We start from the raw sequence: 16,490 nt of genomic DNA, 5'->3' as shown, positions 1-16,490 counted from the left end.
TTAGTTTTCCCAAGAAAAAGTTGGTATAAACCAGTGTTGTAGTACTCGAGTCCGAGACTCGAACTCGAGTCCGAGTCATTAGCTAAATTTAGAGACTCGTGACTTGGCTTGTACTTGAGCACTGATGACTCGAACTTGGACTCGGACTCCTACATTCAGATCATTCTGACTCGGAAATTGAGAAAAAGACTCGACTTTTTTTTATATATCATTAGGCTATAATTTTAATATGTCATTAGAATATTATTTGGTGTATGATTTTAATATCTAAATTATCAGTGCAATGTGGTGGAATGTGGATTTTTTTTAGTTTAAAAACATGTAGGCTATGCTTACTTTAGTGCGGAACTTGGACTCGACTTGGATCAATAGTCACTCGACTCGGACTTGACTCGGATTTTTTTTTAATGACTTGGACTTGACTCGGACTTGAACACCGGAGACTCAAACCTGAACTCGGACTCGAGGCATAGTGACTTGACTACAACACTGGTATAAACCTAAGCTAACAAGCAGAATGGGATCATGTGGGGTCTCTAAAAATACTCACATGACAAACTCTTGCTCATCTTCGGCTTGGAAGTGATATGTCCGGTTATCTGTGGAGAGCACAGACCAGGATGTTAAGCATGCAAATCCATTGTTTTGCATACTTATAATACAATGAGCAGCACCAGGCACACGTTAAACTGTTTAGCCACGTCACATGATGCACAGAAAACGGTCATACAAAAGGCATGTTCTGTTTCGGCACATTTGTTTTCCCATGCAGGGTTTTTTCAAATATTATTTTAATAAAACTGTGAGATAAACAGTAACATATTGCTTGCCTTAATGTATACTTAAAATTTGCATCCTAAATAAGACACTGGGGCCAATAATAAAGATAAATACCTGTTAACCTCTTGCATTTGTTTCCAAAGAAGGAAGTCTATTAGCTTCTTCAGTATTTTATGATAATAAATATAAAACAGAAATATATATATTCCAAAAAGGTACTGAAGCTTCAAGAGATTTCTTTATTGTTAACGATGGATTTCCCTAACTTAGAAATAAAATCGTTAATTTCTTGAAAAAGCAATGCCAGTTCAAGTTTCAAAGAAGAGAGTACTTTACCGATAGGGTTGCACAATATCAGGAATAGTTGCGATATGCAAAATTAGTGAATGTAAAATAATAAAAAGCGTTAAAGTCTACTTTAGGATCATAGCAAACAGAGCCCAGATAATGAGTAGTTTGCTCAGCTACTAAAAAAAAAGAATAACATTCATCATTTAAATGTCAAACTCAAGATTTTTATGAAAAGGTTGCCTCTTTATCTTAAACCTTGCATGTTGCATTAAACCGCAAATGTCACCAAACATATTATGGGCCCTGAGAGCCTGAATGCAGCGTTCTTTAATAATAATTAAATAACTTATTGCATTCCAGGCAGTTCTTTGCGATATGCGTATCACAATCCATGATGTTGCGATGATGATAAATTTGCGATATATTTTGCAGCCCTATTTATCGAGAATTCAAATTCCCTAAATACTGTTGTTGTTTTTTCTTAGATTCAAACTGTTTCAAGGATTTCCTTTGTGTTGCAACAACTCTGTACATGACTGAACTGCTCAGGTAAGCAGAAAAACACAAGTATTGTAAAACTTACGAGAAATCAGATCAAAGCATTTCCTGTCCTCGGAGCTGGGCTTCACCTGGCAGGTGAGCAGGTTGAGTTTGACAGGCTGCCTGTTGGACTGAAAATGTAGAGAGTGAGGTTTACACAATGGACTGAACACATTATACACTCAAATTAATATTTTTGTTACCATCTAGCCTTCATCCTGGGCATTTTACCAATGTTTCTTGTTCAAGTGACTGCTATGACCCAAAATTTAATCAAGCAAACCTTGAAAAAGGCTACGAGGGGCGCTACAAATGCCATAAATGGCATTACAAGAAAGACTATTTTAACAGTGATGTCTTACCACCATAAAAAGTCTTGTGTTGCTGTTTTTTTTTTTTGCTGCACAAAATAAGAATATATAATTGATTGCAGTTAGACAAGAGATGGTCATATTTTTAACCTAATAAAATATTTAAATAGTTGTGCCAGACAGATGTTTTAACACCTGTTGCAGCCTTTTTTTGCATTTTCCCTGCAAATTAAACAGCAGCATGGCTCCCCCATTAAGGATCTGGGCTCTACTATGCTGTAATAATACACCTACTTGGCACAAGCGAGCTAAGCATAGCCTCCTGCCAGCGTCCGGGCAGAGGACAGACCGGGGCACGTGCTAATGAAATGCTAACAGGTTGAGATAAGCCTTGCAGCCAAGCTGGCCTGCTGTCAACTAAAGTCACCAAGAGTTCAGACGAGGAAAATAAAAATAAAAAACACTGCCGTCACGTTAAGAAAAATGAAAGGTTTTACTATGATTACCACAAAGTGGGTCTGAGGAGATTTACGGCTAAAGATCTAGTCTGATGCTACATACAAACACAGAAATGCTTTTCTTTTATTTGACGTAATTTAGGCATAAATGAAAACGGGTATGAGACATCAGCTGTACAAAAACCAATTCACATTTTTGTCACAACTTGAAGCTAAAAACAATCTGCAAAGTAAACAACAGTCAGAATCATTATACATAGACAAAGCTTACCCCTTTATGCTGCGTTACAGCTGCTAAACAAAGGCAGCTTAACATAATCGACACAAGTCAAACTGAGTGAAACTGAGAATACAGCTTAATTATAACACACACATGCTTGTGAGATGTGTTGCTTGTTTAAAGAGATCTGGTATTAACATTTTTTATATAATGGTAGCAGCAGGATATCAAAAGCTTAGAGTAAATTAGAAGCTGGTTTTGCACAAAAGAAACCAGTAATGTTGTTACATCTCAGTGAAAGCAGACTGTTGCAAAATTAAAATAGCTAGGTTTTCTCCCTTCTTTAGCTACACTAGCTAAAGGCTCTCCCACTCTTATCTACAGTATGTTAGCTAGCTTTCCTACCGCTCTTGGGTATGCTAACCCCCCCCCCAAACCACACCTACAGAGAAAACATGCCTCTAACCCTAAAATCCAGTGGGCGTAATAACTAAATCTAAACGTCACTGGATTTCATATTATTTTAAACATTTTAATGGCCATTTACATTATTGATTCCTCGGCCACCGTAGCACACGTGGCCACGTTTAATTTTACGGGGTGGGTGTAGGACAAGGGGCTTGGTTTGTGGTGTCCGTGGCTGGCCCACAGCTGCAGTTGGGTTTTCTCCCATCTTGAACTATGCTAGCAAGCTTTTCTTCCTCTCTTAGCTAAAGTATGCTAGCTAGGTTTTACTAGCGCTCTTAGCTATGGCGTCTAGGTTTTCTCCTGCTCTTAGCAATAATAGCTAGGTTTTGTCTCACTGTTAACTCTGTTAGCCATGTTTTCCCACCAATGTTGGGTCAGTTTTTTTTCACCCTCCATTAGATAAGTTGATTAGGTTTTCCACCACTGTTAGCACGGTTAGCTAGGTTTTTCTATGCTTATCCCTGCTGTTACATAGGCTCACCAGGTTCATTCCTGCTCCTAGCTGCTAGCTGTGATAGCATGGTTGGAAGTGTGTTTATAATCATTTCTTCTGCTTCTGGGGCAGTCTCTTTTGTTGCTAGAAGCAGACTAATTATTGTTTTCAGAATGCCTTAAGCGCAGGAAACTAACTCTAAAAAAAAAAAAAAAAAGCATAACTGTAAAAAAACAAAACAGCTCAAAGTGTGAGTACACAAGCATAATGCTGTTGCAGATAAACCTGGAAAACTTCAACTCAATCAGAAGCAAATGAGTGTTACATTTTGACATTTATTTTAGCAACGATGCTATTCACGCTGTTGTTAATGTATGGAATAATAAAAATGTATCTGTGTTTTTTTAAACTGTTTTACAGAACCATAGTGTTAAGAAAACTGAATTATCAATACATACTATTATTTGAATTCATTTACTGAAATTAAACTACTCTTTTACAAACATGGTCCCCATGATGTAACGTTCTGCATGTTTATATTTTCAATGCCTGAAACCAAGTCATTCAAAGAGCTTTATTATCTAAAAGCAGCAAAATATGTTTGCATCGGTTTTAAAAACCCTTTCGATGTGTTTAGTCAGTTTATAAAGAGACCAGTTGGTAGAGTTGGACGTAATAGAATAAAAGCATAGCGATAAAATAGAATTCATATCGATTGATATCGATAATCATCAACAATTTTAAAACATAAATTTTAAGTGCAGCCTTGGCCATTTTATGCTGTTGCTTAGCAACCTATTTTTAGATACAGAACAAACAAACTCTGAATTCAAACTCAACCCTTTATTCAACCTTTTTACCAAAAACTGCAAGGTTTTAAAAAAGAGAAAAGAACGCGTGCTCTCTGAACTCTTTGAAGGGGGCGGGGCTTAGTGACGGAGCGCTCCTTTTGTGATTGGTTGGGAGGATGTAATGACTGTAATATTAATCTACATGATAGGCTAGAGCAGGGGTGTCAAACTCATTTTAGTTTAGGGGCCGCATAAAGCTTAATCTGATCTCAAGAGGGCCACACGAGTAAACTCATTGCAAGATTAAATAGAACTAATAAAAGTGGACTTGTTGAGTTTTATATTAAATGAATTTCACTTTTACACAATATATTATGAAAAACCTCAGCATTTTTAAGAAAGGTATGTGCAATTTCAATAATACTTTTACTCAGTTAAACATTTAAGAAATTATTTTAAATCAATTTTCCACATCTGAAGCTCAGTGCTACCATCTGCTGATTAAAACACAGCACCCCTCGTGGAAAATATAGGAACTGCAGATTTTCAATTAAACGAAGTACATGTTTTTTTCAATAATTGTTTTATCATTCACTTCCTTTTATCTCCTCTTTCTTTCACCTTTTCTTTTTTCTCTTTGTGTTCTTCCTTTCCTCTCCTACTTTCCCATTGTAGTTTCCACATTATTTGAGATATTCCTCGCATGAATCATAATAAAACTATTCACATTCATAAATCAAGCAGAGCACTATGGCAAAAGCAGTACAGCTCCACTTGTGAAAGTCAAATCTGATGAGCTCTTTTTAGCATTAAGACAACAACTCTTATTGCCACATTGCCAGACAGGAAAATGGGAAAAAAAATAAAATAAATTTTAACAAACTTGTTTCTATTTTAACATTTTTGTAAGAACTAGTCCTCTGCTGCCTGCACTGAAGAGGAAAAACCAGGCTGAAGAATATGAGAGTGAGGGCAGTGCTCAAGATGTGGCAGCTTTTAAACTGTACGCAAACTCTCCATCAGGGATGAGTCACCATGGTGCAGCAGGAGGAGGGGTGCAGATGGGGGGAAGTAGAAAGGAGGGGGTTTCATGACAACTCATCTATGTCAATCCGACTGCGCCAGCCTCCAGATTGGAAAAGCCCAACACACCCTCTTCCCTGCACAATGTTCTCACTTTGATCCTCACAGTCACTCCTGAGGGGTTAGGAGAGTTAGTGCAACAGTGACTGGGTGCGTGTCTGTCTGTGTACTCACTGTGGCATGAGAGATGGTGAGCATGCCTCCCTTCACCGAGCACTGCCTCCTTTGCCACACCTTCCTCAGTCTGTGAGAGGATGTCCCATCAAGAGCAGTTGTCACATCATATATTTTCTATAATAGTGTGTGCACAGCATTGTTTGCGGCTCACCCGTCACTCTTCTTCAGCAGGTAGCCTTTCTTCTCACAGCCAAACTCTTTGTTTCCCTGCAGCTGGTGCATGCTGTAGCCACCCTGCTTACTCTGCGAGTCCTGTGTAAAACCCATACAATACATATTTAGGTATAAAGATGAACACTTTTAGGAAACTATTTGGATAAAGACATGCAATAAGGACCAAAACATGCAACTAACATGTTCACAATAACACCTAGGTGAAGGGAATATTGTTAAAAAAAAAAAAAAAAGTGCTGCAAACAGCAATGGTCTAAACATCATGCTCTGCAGCAACCCCCTGCACAGCCAAATCACAGCATGCTCAGACTTACTCTTCTAGACTTGATTCCAGACAAGCAGAAAGCAGTAAAAAAAGGGGAGATAGAAGGGAGAGGTGTGAAAAGTCGGGCCTCGAGTGAAGGTGGTGGGCGTGAACAGGTGTGCTCTTTGGCCAAAGTACAAGGGTTTCGCGTTTAAAAAACGTACAAAAGGTGCGACTATTTATAAATCATCTCATGCTTTTTGAGTGGATTAGATGTGGAGAAACAGCCCATGCCGTTAGTTTGGATCTAAAAGTGCGACACGGTTAGGTGGCGAGTGGCTTTCCACTGAGCAGCCAGTGAGGCACAACGCTGGTCACCAGCAAAGCCAACCACACACTGGCTACCAGCATGGTACAGCACTGGGAACTCGCTGTGTGCTGCAGGAGACAAGCTCCAATAGGGGAGGAGGGGGGGGCTTTTCGTTTGTAAAGCCGGTTTATTCAGAGTTTGGTTTTACTTTGGCCCCCGGGGGTCCAGGGGTGACGTGCATACCTCTTTCTGGTCCAACTGCAGGGAGGACTTTATCAAATCTCGCAAAGCAGTCAGCTGCTTCTTCTCCTCGTCCTGAGTTTGTTTTATCTGGGGACAGAAAATCCTACAGTTTCTGAACTGGAACATTTATTTGTCACACACAGAACATTTCGAGTGGTTTCAGTAAAACTTTAACCATATATGTAGAGATAACTACTGTGCAAAGTTTGTGTAGACCTTAGAGTCTTTTGTTCATGTGTGAGTTCGTGATTAATGTTATACAGTGTGGGGTATTGTGATATACTTAATGTCTAAAGTAATGTTTTAAGTGTTATGGAGTAGATATTGAGCTGCGTTTGAATCCAAATTCCAACTAACGTCAATTTCAATCTTCAGATTTAGATGCAAAATATGTTAAATTAAGACATTTTTCCTTTGTCTAAATAGGTTTATCTTAGTAGAATTTTTACAAATGTGCATCCAATGTGATATAAATGCATTTTTTCTAAGGTATGCTAAATTTTAACACGACAAAAACAAAATAAAACGAAAAAGATAAAAAATTACAAATTTTAAAAGTTTAAATAAAACAAAAATAAAACATGGAAACAAAAAACTGAATAAAAAATACAAAATAAATTCATATTAAATGCAAAGTAAAATAAAATGGTAAAACAAACGACAAAATAAAATAAAGCATAAATAAGAACAGTAAAGCAATAAATGCAGACTAAAAAGAAAATAAAGTTAATTATATTAAACCAAACAAAATAAAGCTAAATGAATAGAAATACGACAAAGTAAGTAAATGAACAAACAAAGTTAAATTAAATGCTGTTTTGAACCTCTGGTATGCTTGCTGTAAACCTAAGAGCCATGATTTTATGAAAACTAAAGAGTATTTACGTTGTAGAGATCAGCCGCCAGCTTCTCGATGTACTGCTTCAGCTTATCTGCTGTCTTCAAGCCATCTTGAAAGAAACTTGAGAGCAGAGATACAAGAAAATCACAACATTCAGCCACAGATCACTCATTTATGGAACAGCCCACTTAAGAAATGTCATCTTCTACAACGCGATCCATTTGGTCTTTCTAAAAAAGGTCAGAGACAGAAACGGCTGCGGCTTTAATTTAACGTGGGGCTCGGCTCATTCTTCGCCGATTTGGCACCTTTGGCTTCTGGTGCCGAAATCGGATCCGGCTTTCGACCCTTCTCTGCAGATTTGCAGCGGGCGTTTAAGCGCGCTCTGAAATCCATTACAGATCTGTCAGCAGTACACACCTCGATGAAGTTCTGCAGCAGCAAATCACCGCTAATGACTGCCTCCTCCCCTCTGCACTCTTCTTGGAAGAGAACATCGCCCCGTCCTCTTCTCGTTTTTTTTCCGCCACATCTCTTTTCACTCGCTGCATCGATTGGGCCTATATCTTTCCTCCCACTCTACACAGCTTACAGTGCACATTTCAAGGGATGCATATTTGACAGCTGCTTGTATTTACCACTTTTGTTGCAGCTTTCTGCCCTCTTAATTTGGGCCGTTTTTTCCTTTCTTCCCCAGCTCTGACCACTTTCCTCGGCTCCCGGTCCGCTGTCCTAATGCTCCTAATCCATCATCCCTGCAGCCTTTCTATCCGTCGAGGCCCAGGTTGAACAGATTAGCGGGGAAGTGCATTGTTTTGTCCAAGTGTTATGACAGGACACAGCAAGCCTGGGAGAAAATCTGTCATTCTGTCACGGGTCGCTGCGAGCCGCAGCTCTGGAGAGAGAGGAGCGCCCGCTTTATTTACCCCCCCCCCTTGGCTGTCACGCCGCATCTATATGATGACCCGAGCAGATTTATGAGCCGTCGCAAGATCTGGGAGCAATTCGAGACAGAATTGCTGCAAAGGAAGGAAGAGTTTGCACCTTCTTGCTTTTTGCAAAGTGTGAAATAAGACATAATAAAATAAAATTAAAAAAACCAGGAAGCTGCACATTTGGGTTAGGGAGATTCTGAGTGTACTTACTTGCACTGTGCGTGGTAATACTTAATCAGGTTTTGCAGGAGGTCCACTCCTTTCTTGGTCTTGATCTCGTTTACTTTGATCAGGTACTGGAAGCAGAGGAGACGAGTAAGAGATTTGAGGTCTGAATAAGAGGAATCATATAATGAAAATGTCCCCGTTTACAAACAGTGCCCGTTTATATGCCTTGAACTTTGCCCTATTTTGTCAAGTTATCACTACAAACTAACGTATCTCACAAGGAATTTACGTGACGGACCAACACAGATTAGTGCATAATTGTAAAGTGGGAGCAAAACAGAAAGACAGCGGCACACTGCAAAAAGGGAACTAAAAGTAAGTGAAATTTTCTTGAAATGAGTGTATTTGTCCTTTATTAGAGCAGGTAAATAAGACTATTTGCCAATAGAATGAGATTTTTGCACAATTCATCTCCATCTTATTTCAAGTGCAGTGTATCTAATTATCTTATTTTAGGGATAAAAATACTCATTAGATTGGCAACTAGTTTTATTTAGCTCCTCCAATCAAGGAAAAATACACTCACTTAAAGAACTTTTTGATTAGTTTTAGTTCCCTTTTTGCAGTGCACACTAAAAAAAGGGAACTAAAAGTAAGTAAAAATTTCTTGAAATTAGTGTATTTTTCCTTGATTTGAGGAGCTAAATAAGACTATTTGCCAATGGAATGAGTATTTTTACACCAAAAATAAGATAATTAGATACACTGCACTTGAAATAAGATGGAGATGAATTGTTCCTATTTTAAGTGCAAAAATCTCATTCTATTGGCAAATAGTCTTATTTACCTGCTTTAATCAAGGAAAAATACACTGATTTCAAAAAAAATTCCACTTACTTTTAGTTCCCTTTTTGCAGTGTGCATGTACACTGCATAAAGAGAACTAAAAATAAGTAAAATCTTCTTGAAATGAACGTATTTTCCCTTGATTTGAGCAGGTAAATAACATTTTTTGCCAATGGAGTGAGTATTTTTACCCCTAAAATAAGATAATTAGACATCCTGCACTTGAAATAAGATGACGGAGATGAATTGTTCCTATTTTAATTGCAAAAATCTTATTCCATTGGCAAATAGTCCTATCTACCTGCTCAAATCAAGGAAAAATTTTTTAATTACAAGAAAAAAAATCTTATTTATAGGTCTATTTTTGCAGTGTATTGATATTCACCCTCCTTTCACTCTGATACGCCTCGATCAAACCGACCAAACGACTCTGAGATCGACAACTGAGCTGGAAGAACCTGAAAGTACGACTCTACAGCTTCAGCCTTTATGGAGGTACGGCAGAAAATGTGTTTAAAGAAAACAATAAGACTTCCCATTTAGAGTTTGCAATAAGACATGTAGGCAACACCACCAACACGTGAAAGACTCAACGTCCGGCCTGCATGCAAAGCGTGGCAGTGAACTAACACCTGAGAGAAGAAAAAAAAAACCTAACCACCATGAAAGATGGTGCTGCAGGGATGCATTTGTTCAGCGGGGACAGGGAAGCTGATCACAGTTGATGGGGACGACGGATGGAGCCAAATACAGACTAATCACTCAGGTAATCCTGGCGGAAAACCTGTTAGAGGCTCCAAATGACTTGAGACTGGAAGGTTCACCTCCCAGCAGGACAACTACACTCAACATACAGCCAAATCTGCAACGGATTGGTTTAGATGAAGGCATATTCACGTGTTACAATGGCCTAGTCAAAGACCAGAGCTAAAGCCACGCTGCAAAAACGGATCTAAAAATAAGTAAAATGTTCTTACAATGTGTGGATTTGTCCTTGATTTGAGCAGGTAAATAAGATTATCTGCCAATGGAATGAGTATTTTGACCCCTAATATAAGATAATTAGATATACTGCACTTGAAATAAGATGATGGAGATGAGTTGTTCCTATTTTAAGGTCAAAAATCTTGTTCCATTGGCCGATCATTGTATTCACCTTCTCAAATCAAGGACAAACACACAAATTTTAAGAACATTTTACTTATTTTAAGTTCTGTTTTTGCAGTGCAGTTGAGAATCTGTGGCAAGACTTAAAAATGTATTTTTATCCAATCCGACTGAGCAGAAAAAAAACAAAGGATGTGCAAGGATGGCAGAAACATACCTCAGAAGACCTGAAGCTGTAATGGCAGGAAAAGGTGGTCCTAAAAAGCTTTTAATCCATACTGTAAACAAATAGCACTTTATGGATGCTTATTTTGAATGGATTTAAAAAAAAAATAAACTAAAAAAAAAAAACATGGCACTCTCCTACGCCACAATTATGCACCACCGTGTGTTGGTTTATAAAATCTGGGTTTTAGCATGACGAAACGGGGAAAAAGGGTGTTTATACTTTTTTTAAGGCCCTGCGGGCTTTATGAAGCTCTTCATGAGTGAACAAATGCTTTTCTGACACTGTTGAAGCGTGTACCAGGGTAGTAAACAGCGTGAAACTCTGAATTCAAGAGAAAATAGGGTCATATGTTTGCCCTCTTAAAAGAGCGACTAAGAAGAATCCCTATTAGCATTTATAAAGGAGAAGCAGCTTTAAAGCTGCATGCTCAGTCTGAGGAATCAAAACAAATGTCTTCAGACAGCGCTCCCAACAAACAAACAAACAATAATCTTCAGATAATCCTACAGAGAGCCAATCCACGCAGATTTAAGAGTCGCCGCGAAGCTAAAGACCAATTTTTAAGCCAGCGGTCGCCTCCTTTATCTCTTCTGTGATAAGCTCTTGATGCAAATGCACAGCTACAACGTATGCTGGTGCATGCGAGTTAACACACGCACGAGTAAACGTGTGCAAGCAAGCATGCATGCATGCATACATGTGCTGTCCCTTTGTCTGCCTGTCAGCGCTGGCCGGCCCGCAGATTAACCACATTTTTTTTGTTTAAAGCTCGAGTGGTTTCAGCGTCGCCGCATGTTTGTGAATCCCTTTTTTTTGTGTGAATGAGCGGCGACGTTCACGCTGCTGCAGAGTGTGACGCAGCCTGCGGAGGCCTGCCTCTCCTCACTCCTCCGCTGGCAGCGTGGGACAAAGGGAGGAAAGAAAGAAAGAAAAAAAAAAGGGTGAGAGAGTGAGAGCATCGTGTAATCTGGTGATTGAGTAACGTGGAGAGAGTGTGCGAGAGAGCCAGAGTGCAGGCAACGGAGAGAAATGAGGTTAAGTGGGATGAACAGATTGTACCACTGACTGCAGCACTCTCACAACAACAACAGCAGCAACAACAGCAGCAACGAGATTCCCACCCTTAATGAGTGTTAATTTAGGGAAATTTCCACCGTTTATTGGCTGAAAATGATCTACATTTAAAACTAAAAAGGCACGTCTTAATCATTTTTGTTCAATCTCCTCAACAGAATGACACCAAAGGTACCGGTAATATTTTACTTTTCTTTTCAATAGGTTGGAAATATGTGCTTTTTACATTTTTTCCATAATTTTATACAAATAACTGGATCTCACATAAGATAATTCATCTTTTTTTTTTTTGCAAAGAAGCTGTTGGTCTGTTGCGAAATGCATCTAATTTCTCTAATGGGTAAGACCACACCACTGCAATAAAAGATGCATTGATTTTTTTTTTTTTTTTACACATCCTTACCTGAAGGTTAATTTGGTTCGTGTGTGTTGAGAAAACAACCCACTTCTCTTTTCATTTCACCTTTATAAGCTAGCAGGAGGAAATCTTTGTGAATGCTCAAAGACTGTGGAACTAACAGGAGTGGAAAAAAAACACCCTCTAAAGATACATTCACCTCACTTCTCAGAGGCGCTAATGAAGCAAACTGATGACAAAGCAGAAGCAGCGTCAAATCGTCTGACAGGGAACGACAAAAAACATGCAAATTTACAACCGAATCTGGAACTGTGAGGAGGAGGCCGGCAAAAGAGGAAGACGGTGACAGCGGTGTGGGTGCTACAACTCTCCGTTGGCATCTAGCAGCGGCCGGAGGCGGGCTGCTAAAACTGAACAATGCGGCAGCCGATCAGGTTTCAGAACCGCTTCAGACGCTTCACAGGTCAAAATGGCAACTTTGTTAGAGAGACTAAAGCTAAAAATGGCTCAATGGTGCGCGCTGACGGCAGCAGTGCTCCTTAACAAGTGGATGTGTTAATTACAATGCACGGCGTGAAAAGGCTGGCACCATAATCTTGAAAATGATGCAAGGCTTTGAAAACATGCAAAATGTCCTTAATGTTAGTGCTATGATTTTCAGTCAGGGCCTCCTGCAGGGAGGATGAGGCAGAATGAGTCTGCAGCACAAAAAAAAACAACTTTAACGCCTTTAAAAGTGACCCTTGAGTTTCTACACTGCAAAAACGGAACTAAAAATAAGCAAAATGTCCTTAAAATTAGTGCATTTGTCCTTGATTTGAGCAGGTTAATAAGATGATTTGCCAATGGAATAAGATTTTTGCACTTAAAATAGGAACAACTCATCTCCATCATCTTATTTGAAGTGCAGGATGTCTAATTATCTTATTTTAGGGGTTAAAATACTCATTCCACTGGCAGATAATCTTATTAACCTGCTCAAATCAAGCACAAATACATTAACTTTAAGAACATTTTTGCAGTGTAAAACATGTTGCGTTGTTTGCAGCTTCAAAAATGCAGGTTTCCCTCCTAATCTGACTTTTACTGATGCTTTAGAAAATGCATTTATGAAATTACTGATAGTCCATGTGCTGTCCATTATAAAGAAGCCTCTCATCCTCGCCGAGGAGCCGTTTCATGTTTAAAGTTACTGGAAAGCATTACTGGTAATCAAATTTGACTGAGCAGGGCTCTAAAATCAAAGACTTTGAACAGGTGGAAAAATACGTGCGATGGAAATGAGAAGAGGGCGGGTCAGCCGCGCTTTGCACAAAATGCTCGCAGACAAAACCAAAAAGCTGCGCAGCCGGCGTTATGTAACCGGGAGAAAAAGAAAAAATCCTAAAGGGATAAAGCGGCGAGCGAGGCGTAGGCGGCGCCGCCCACAACCAGGGAGGATTTTGGCAACACGCGGGGAGAGCTCTAACAGTTTGTTCTGATTCTTCTGGGCACAAACACAGAGCTCACATTTGTTTTACGCTTTATTCTGGTGGCCAGAATTCTTAAAAGTTTGGCCTTTGGAGAAACAGTTTGAAAACTCAGAGACCGCTGGACGAGTGGATTTTTAGCACAAATATCCATCAAAATTTAATTTTGAATTTGTGCCGCAACGCATCCCGACTCAAAGCAGGCACAGACGCATCGTTTACTGAATTGATTTCAGCATTTACACATTATTCAGACAATGTGAACATAAAAAAAGTGTTTCTTCTACATCTGCTTGCCACGTTTAAAGTTTTGCAAATACATTTTAATATCGGACTCAGTTAAACTGAGTAAACACATGAAGCAGTTTTCAGATTATGACTTCAGTCATTAAGTGGAAACAGCAACCAGAACCAACCAGGCTCTCTGCTAAAATATAACTGAACCCCTTATTCAATCATGAGTTAACAAACTAACCTTTTTTTTTTTTTTTTTTTTTTTTTTTTGGTTTGTTTAAAACCTGACGACATGAAGTAACTTAAAAGGATTTAAAAACAGATGAGAAACAAAAGTTTCTTACATCTATTAGAGTAGAAAAGAGTTACAAAGACATTTCTACGGGTTAGGTTCTCCAGTGAACAACAGTGAGAACCACACTGCAAAAAACGGAACTAAAAATAAGTAAAATCTTCTTAAAATTAGTGCATTTGTCCTTTACTTGAGCAGGTATGTTTAAATGATTTGTCAATGGAATAAGATTTTTGCACTTAAAATAGGAAGAACTCATCTCCATGATCTTATTTCAAGTGCAGGATGTGTAATTATCTTATTTTAGGACTTACTTATTCCACTGACAGATAATATTATTTACCCGCTCGAATCAACGACAAATACACTAACTTTAAGAACATTTTACTTATTTTTAGATCCGTTTTTGCAGTGCATAATTCAAACAAAATGGAGAAAACATGGACAGTGCTGACCTTTGAGGGTCTGTGCCCTGTTACTTCCAGCGTAAAACATTTCAGAAGACAAAACAAACGGCATGCAAATGCTCAAACATGGTGGTGCTGTTGCATCGGGAAAAATCCCCGAGGGAGAACCTCCAACCATCAGCTTGTGACCGTAAGCTTAAGGACACTTGGGTTGTGCAGCAGGGCGATGAGCCAAAGCACACCAGCATGTGGCTCAAAGAGCAAAAACCTAATTGAGACGCTGTGGAATGACCTTAAACAGACCGAATTAAAGCAATTAAAGAGGAGTGGGGCAAAACTTTTCTGCAGCCCGGTCATCACAAGAGCAAGTGTGGCACAACCAGTTCTTAGGCTTACATCTAGCATGAGGATACAGCCAGCATCTAAGTGTCAAAAACGAAATTTCGTTCTGTATGCACTCTGTGCTACAAAATGACAATAAAGAAAGTCTAAGTCTAAGTCTAAGTCTAAGTCTAAGTCAATATTCACTCCAGACGTCTTTTTGTTATGAATCCGCATGCAGCCTAGCAAGTGCCTGGTATAAAAAAGGTAAAAAAAAATAAAAATAAAAACATCAAATATCAGAGACATTCATTTCCTCATTTTCACTGCAAAAATAGAACTAAAAATAAGAATTTTTTTCTTGAAATGAAAGTATTTTTCCTTGATTTGAGCAAGTAAATAAGACTATTTGCCAATGGAATAAGATTTTTGCACTAAAAATAGGAACAATTCATCTCTATCATCTTATTTCAAATGCAGTATATCTAATTATCTTATTTCAGGGGTAAAAATACTCATTCCATTGGCAGATAATGTTATTTACCTGCTCGAATCTAGGACAAAAACACAAATTTTAAGAAGATTTTACTTATTTTTAGTTCTCTTATTGCAGTGTAGGAAATTCCTAAACAAGGATTTCGAATCTGTGCCCTCAGTTCAGGAAATCACTCACATGGATTTGGTCATCGTCAATAATCAGATTGACCATGAATACAAGGTCAACGAGTTTAGTCCCCGAATTCAGCTCCTCTCGACAACAGAATGTAAATAATACATCAAAACCTTCTAGATTACCCTAACAAGAGACATTTATATTGCCAAATTAAGTGGTTTTGCTGACACGACTATTAATACTGTGAGGGCCAATACTCCGTCTAGAAAAACACAAAAAAAAGCATGGAAGAGAATCAAAAATTTAGTTTTTTATATCTGGATAAATGTGAAGAAATATTTGTTCCAAAAAAAGGTTAAAAAATAAGACAACTGGACTTCTATTCTGAAGCTGAAGATGTTTTGCTTCGCATCCAAGAAGCTTTCTCAGAATATAAATCCTGTTTTATTTTTTAACCTTTTTTTTGGATTGATTATGACCTGGATGACTGAGACTCTTCACCAACAAAAAGAAATATTTGTATTTAAAGACTTTGTAGCCCCCCAGGTTCCGTATTAAAGGACTAACTTCTCTAGAACATTGAATTTGAACTTTAAAAATTGGCTGAAAAGGACAAAGAAAGAAATGTGAGTCTGGTAAAGCAAAAATGGCCGAACCCTGACACTGTTGATTCTTACAGCCACATGTTGCCATTTTTAGGCAGCCTGTTGGGCTACGTTCACACTGCCGGCAAATGTGACCCATATCCATCTTTTTCACTGTAGTGCAAATGGCTTCCAATGTTTTCACTATAAGAAAAAATAAATCTGATTTGTGCCACTTCCATATCTGGAACTTAATCGGATACGTATTGGAGATTTTTCTAAGCGTCCGCAGTCTAAATGGTCATGTCGTATTTCATCCGTCTTTATGTCACTCTCCTGGTTCCCGCTACACATCCACACAGACTTCTCTACAGCAGTGGCAGTCATGGCTCCACAAAGGGCTAACTTTATTTTTATTTCGACATCTCAAAGTTTCTCGACTCCAAATCACTGTAAATCACCAAATTTGTCACAATTCGATGTTATATC

At 38.6% G+C, this 16,490-nt stretch overlaps 1 protein-coding gene across 5 annotated transcripts in view; it reads right to left on the bottom strand.

Annotated features, from left to right (window-relative positions):
* Positions 1–16,490, bottom strand: part of asap1b (ArfGAP with SH3 domain, ankyrin repeat and PH domain 1b) — a 102,708-nt gene that overhangs the window by 31,091 nt on the left and 55,127 nt on the right. For 3 of the 5 annotated variants that reach the window (XM_036125295.1, XM_036125293.1, XM_036125296.1), the window contains exons 7-14: positions 8,510–8,595; positions 7,409–7,484; positions 6,524–6,610; positions 6,041–6,049; positions 5,704–5,804; positions 5,550–5,619; positions 1,655–1,742; positions 551–599 (exon numbers count right to left, since the gene is read on the bottom strand). In XM_036125295.1, the coding sequence (XP_035981188.1) occupies positions 551–599; positions 1,655–1,742; positions 5,550–5,619; positions 5,704–5,804; positions 6,041–6,049; positions 6,524–6,610; positions 7,409–7,484; positions 8,510–8,595 (566 nt within the window). The remainder of the gene's footprint in view (positions 1–550; positions 600–1,654; positions 1,743–5,549; positions 5,620–5,703; positions 5,805–6,040; positions 6,050–6,523; positions 6,611–7,408; positions 7,485–8,509; positions 8,596–16,490) is intronic. The other 2 variants (XM_036125294.1, XM_036125297.1) reach the window with 1 other exon arrangement.

The sequence above is a fragment of the Fundulus heteroclitus genome, chromosome 21 (assembly GCF_011125445.2).
Source record: "Fundulus heteroclitus isolate FHET01 chromosome 21, MU-UCD_Fhet_4.1, whole genome shotgun sequence".
NCBI classification, from domain to species: domain Eukaryota; kingdom Metazoa; phylum Chordata; class Actinopteri; order Cyprinodontiformes; family Fundulidae; genus Fundulus; species Fundulus heteroclitus.
This window is presented reverse-complemented; position numbering and strand designations above follow the sequence as displayed.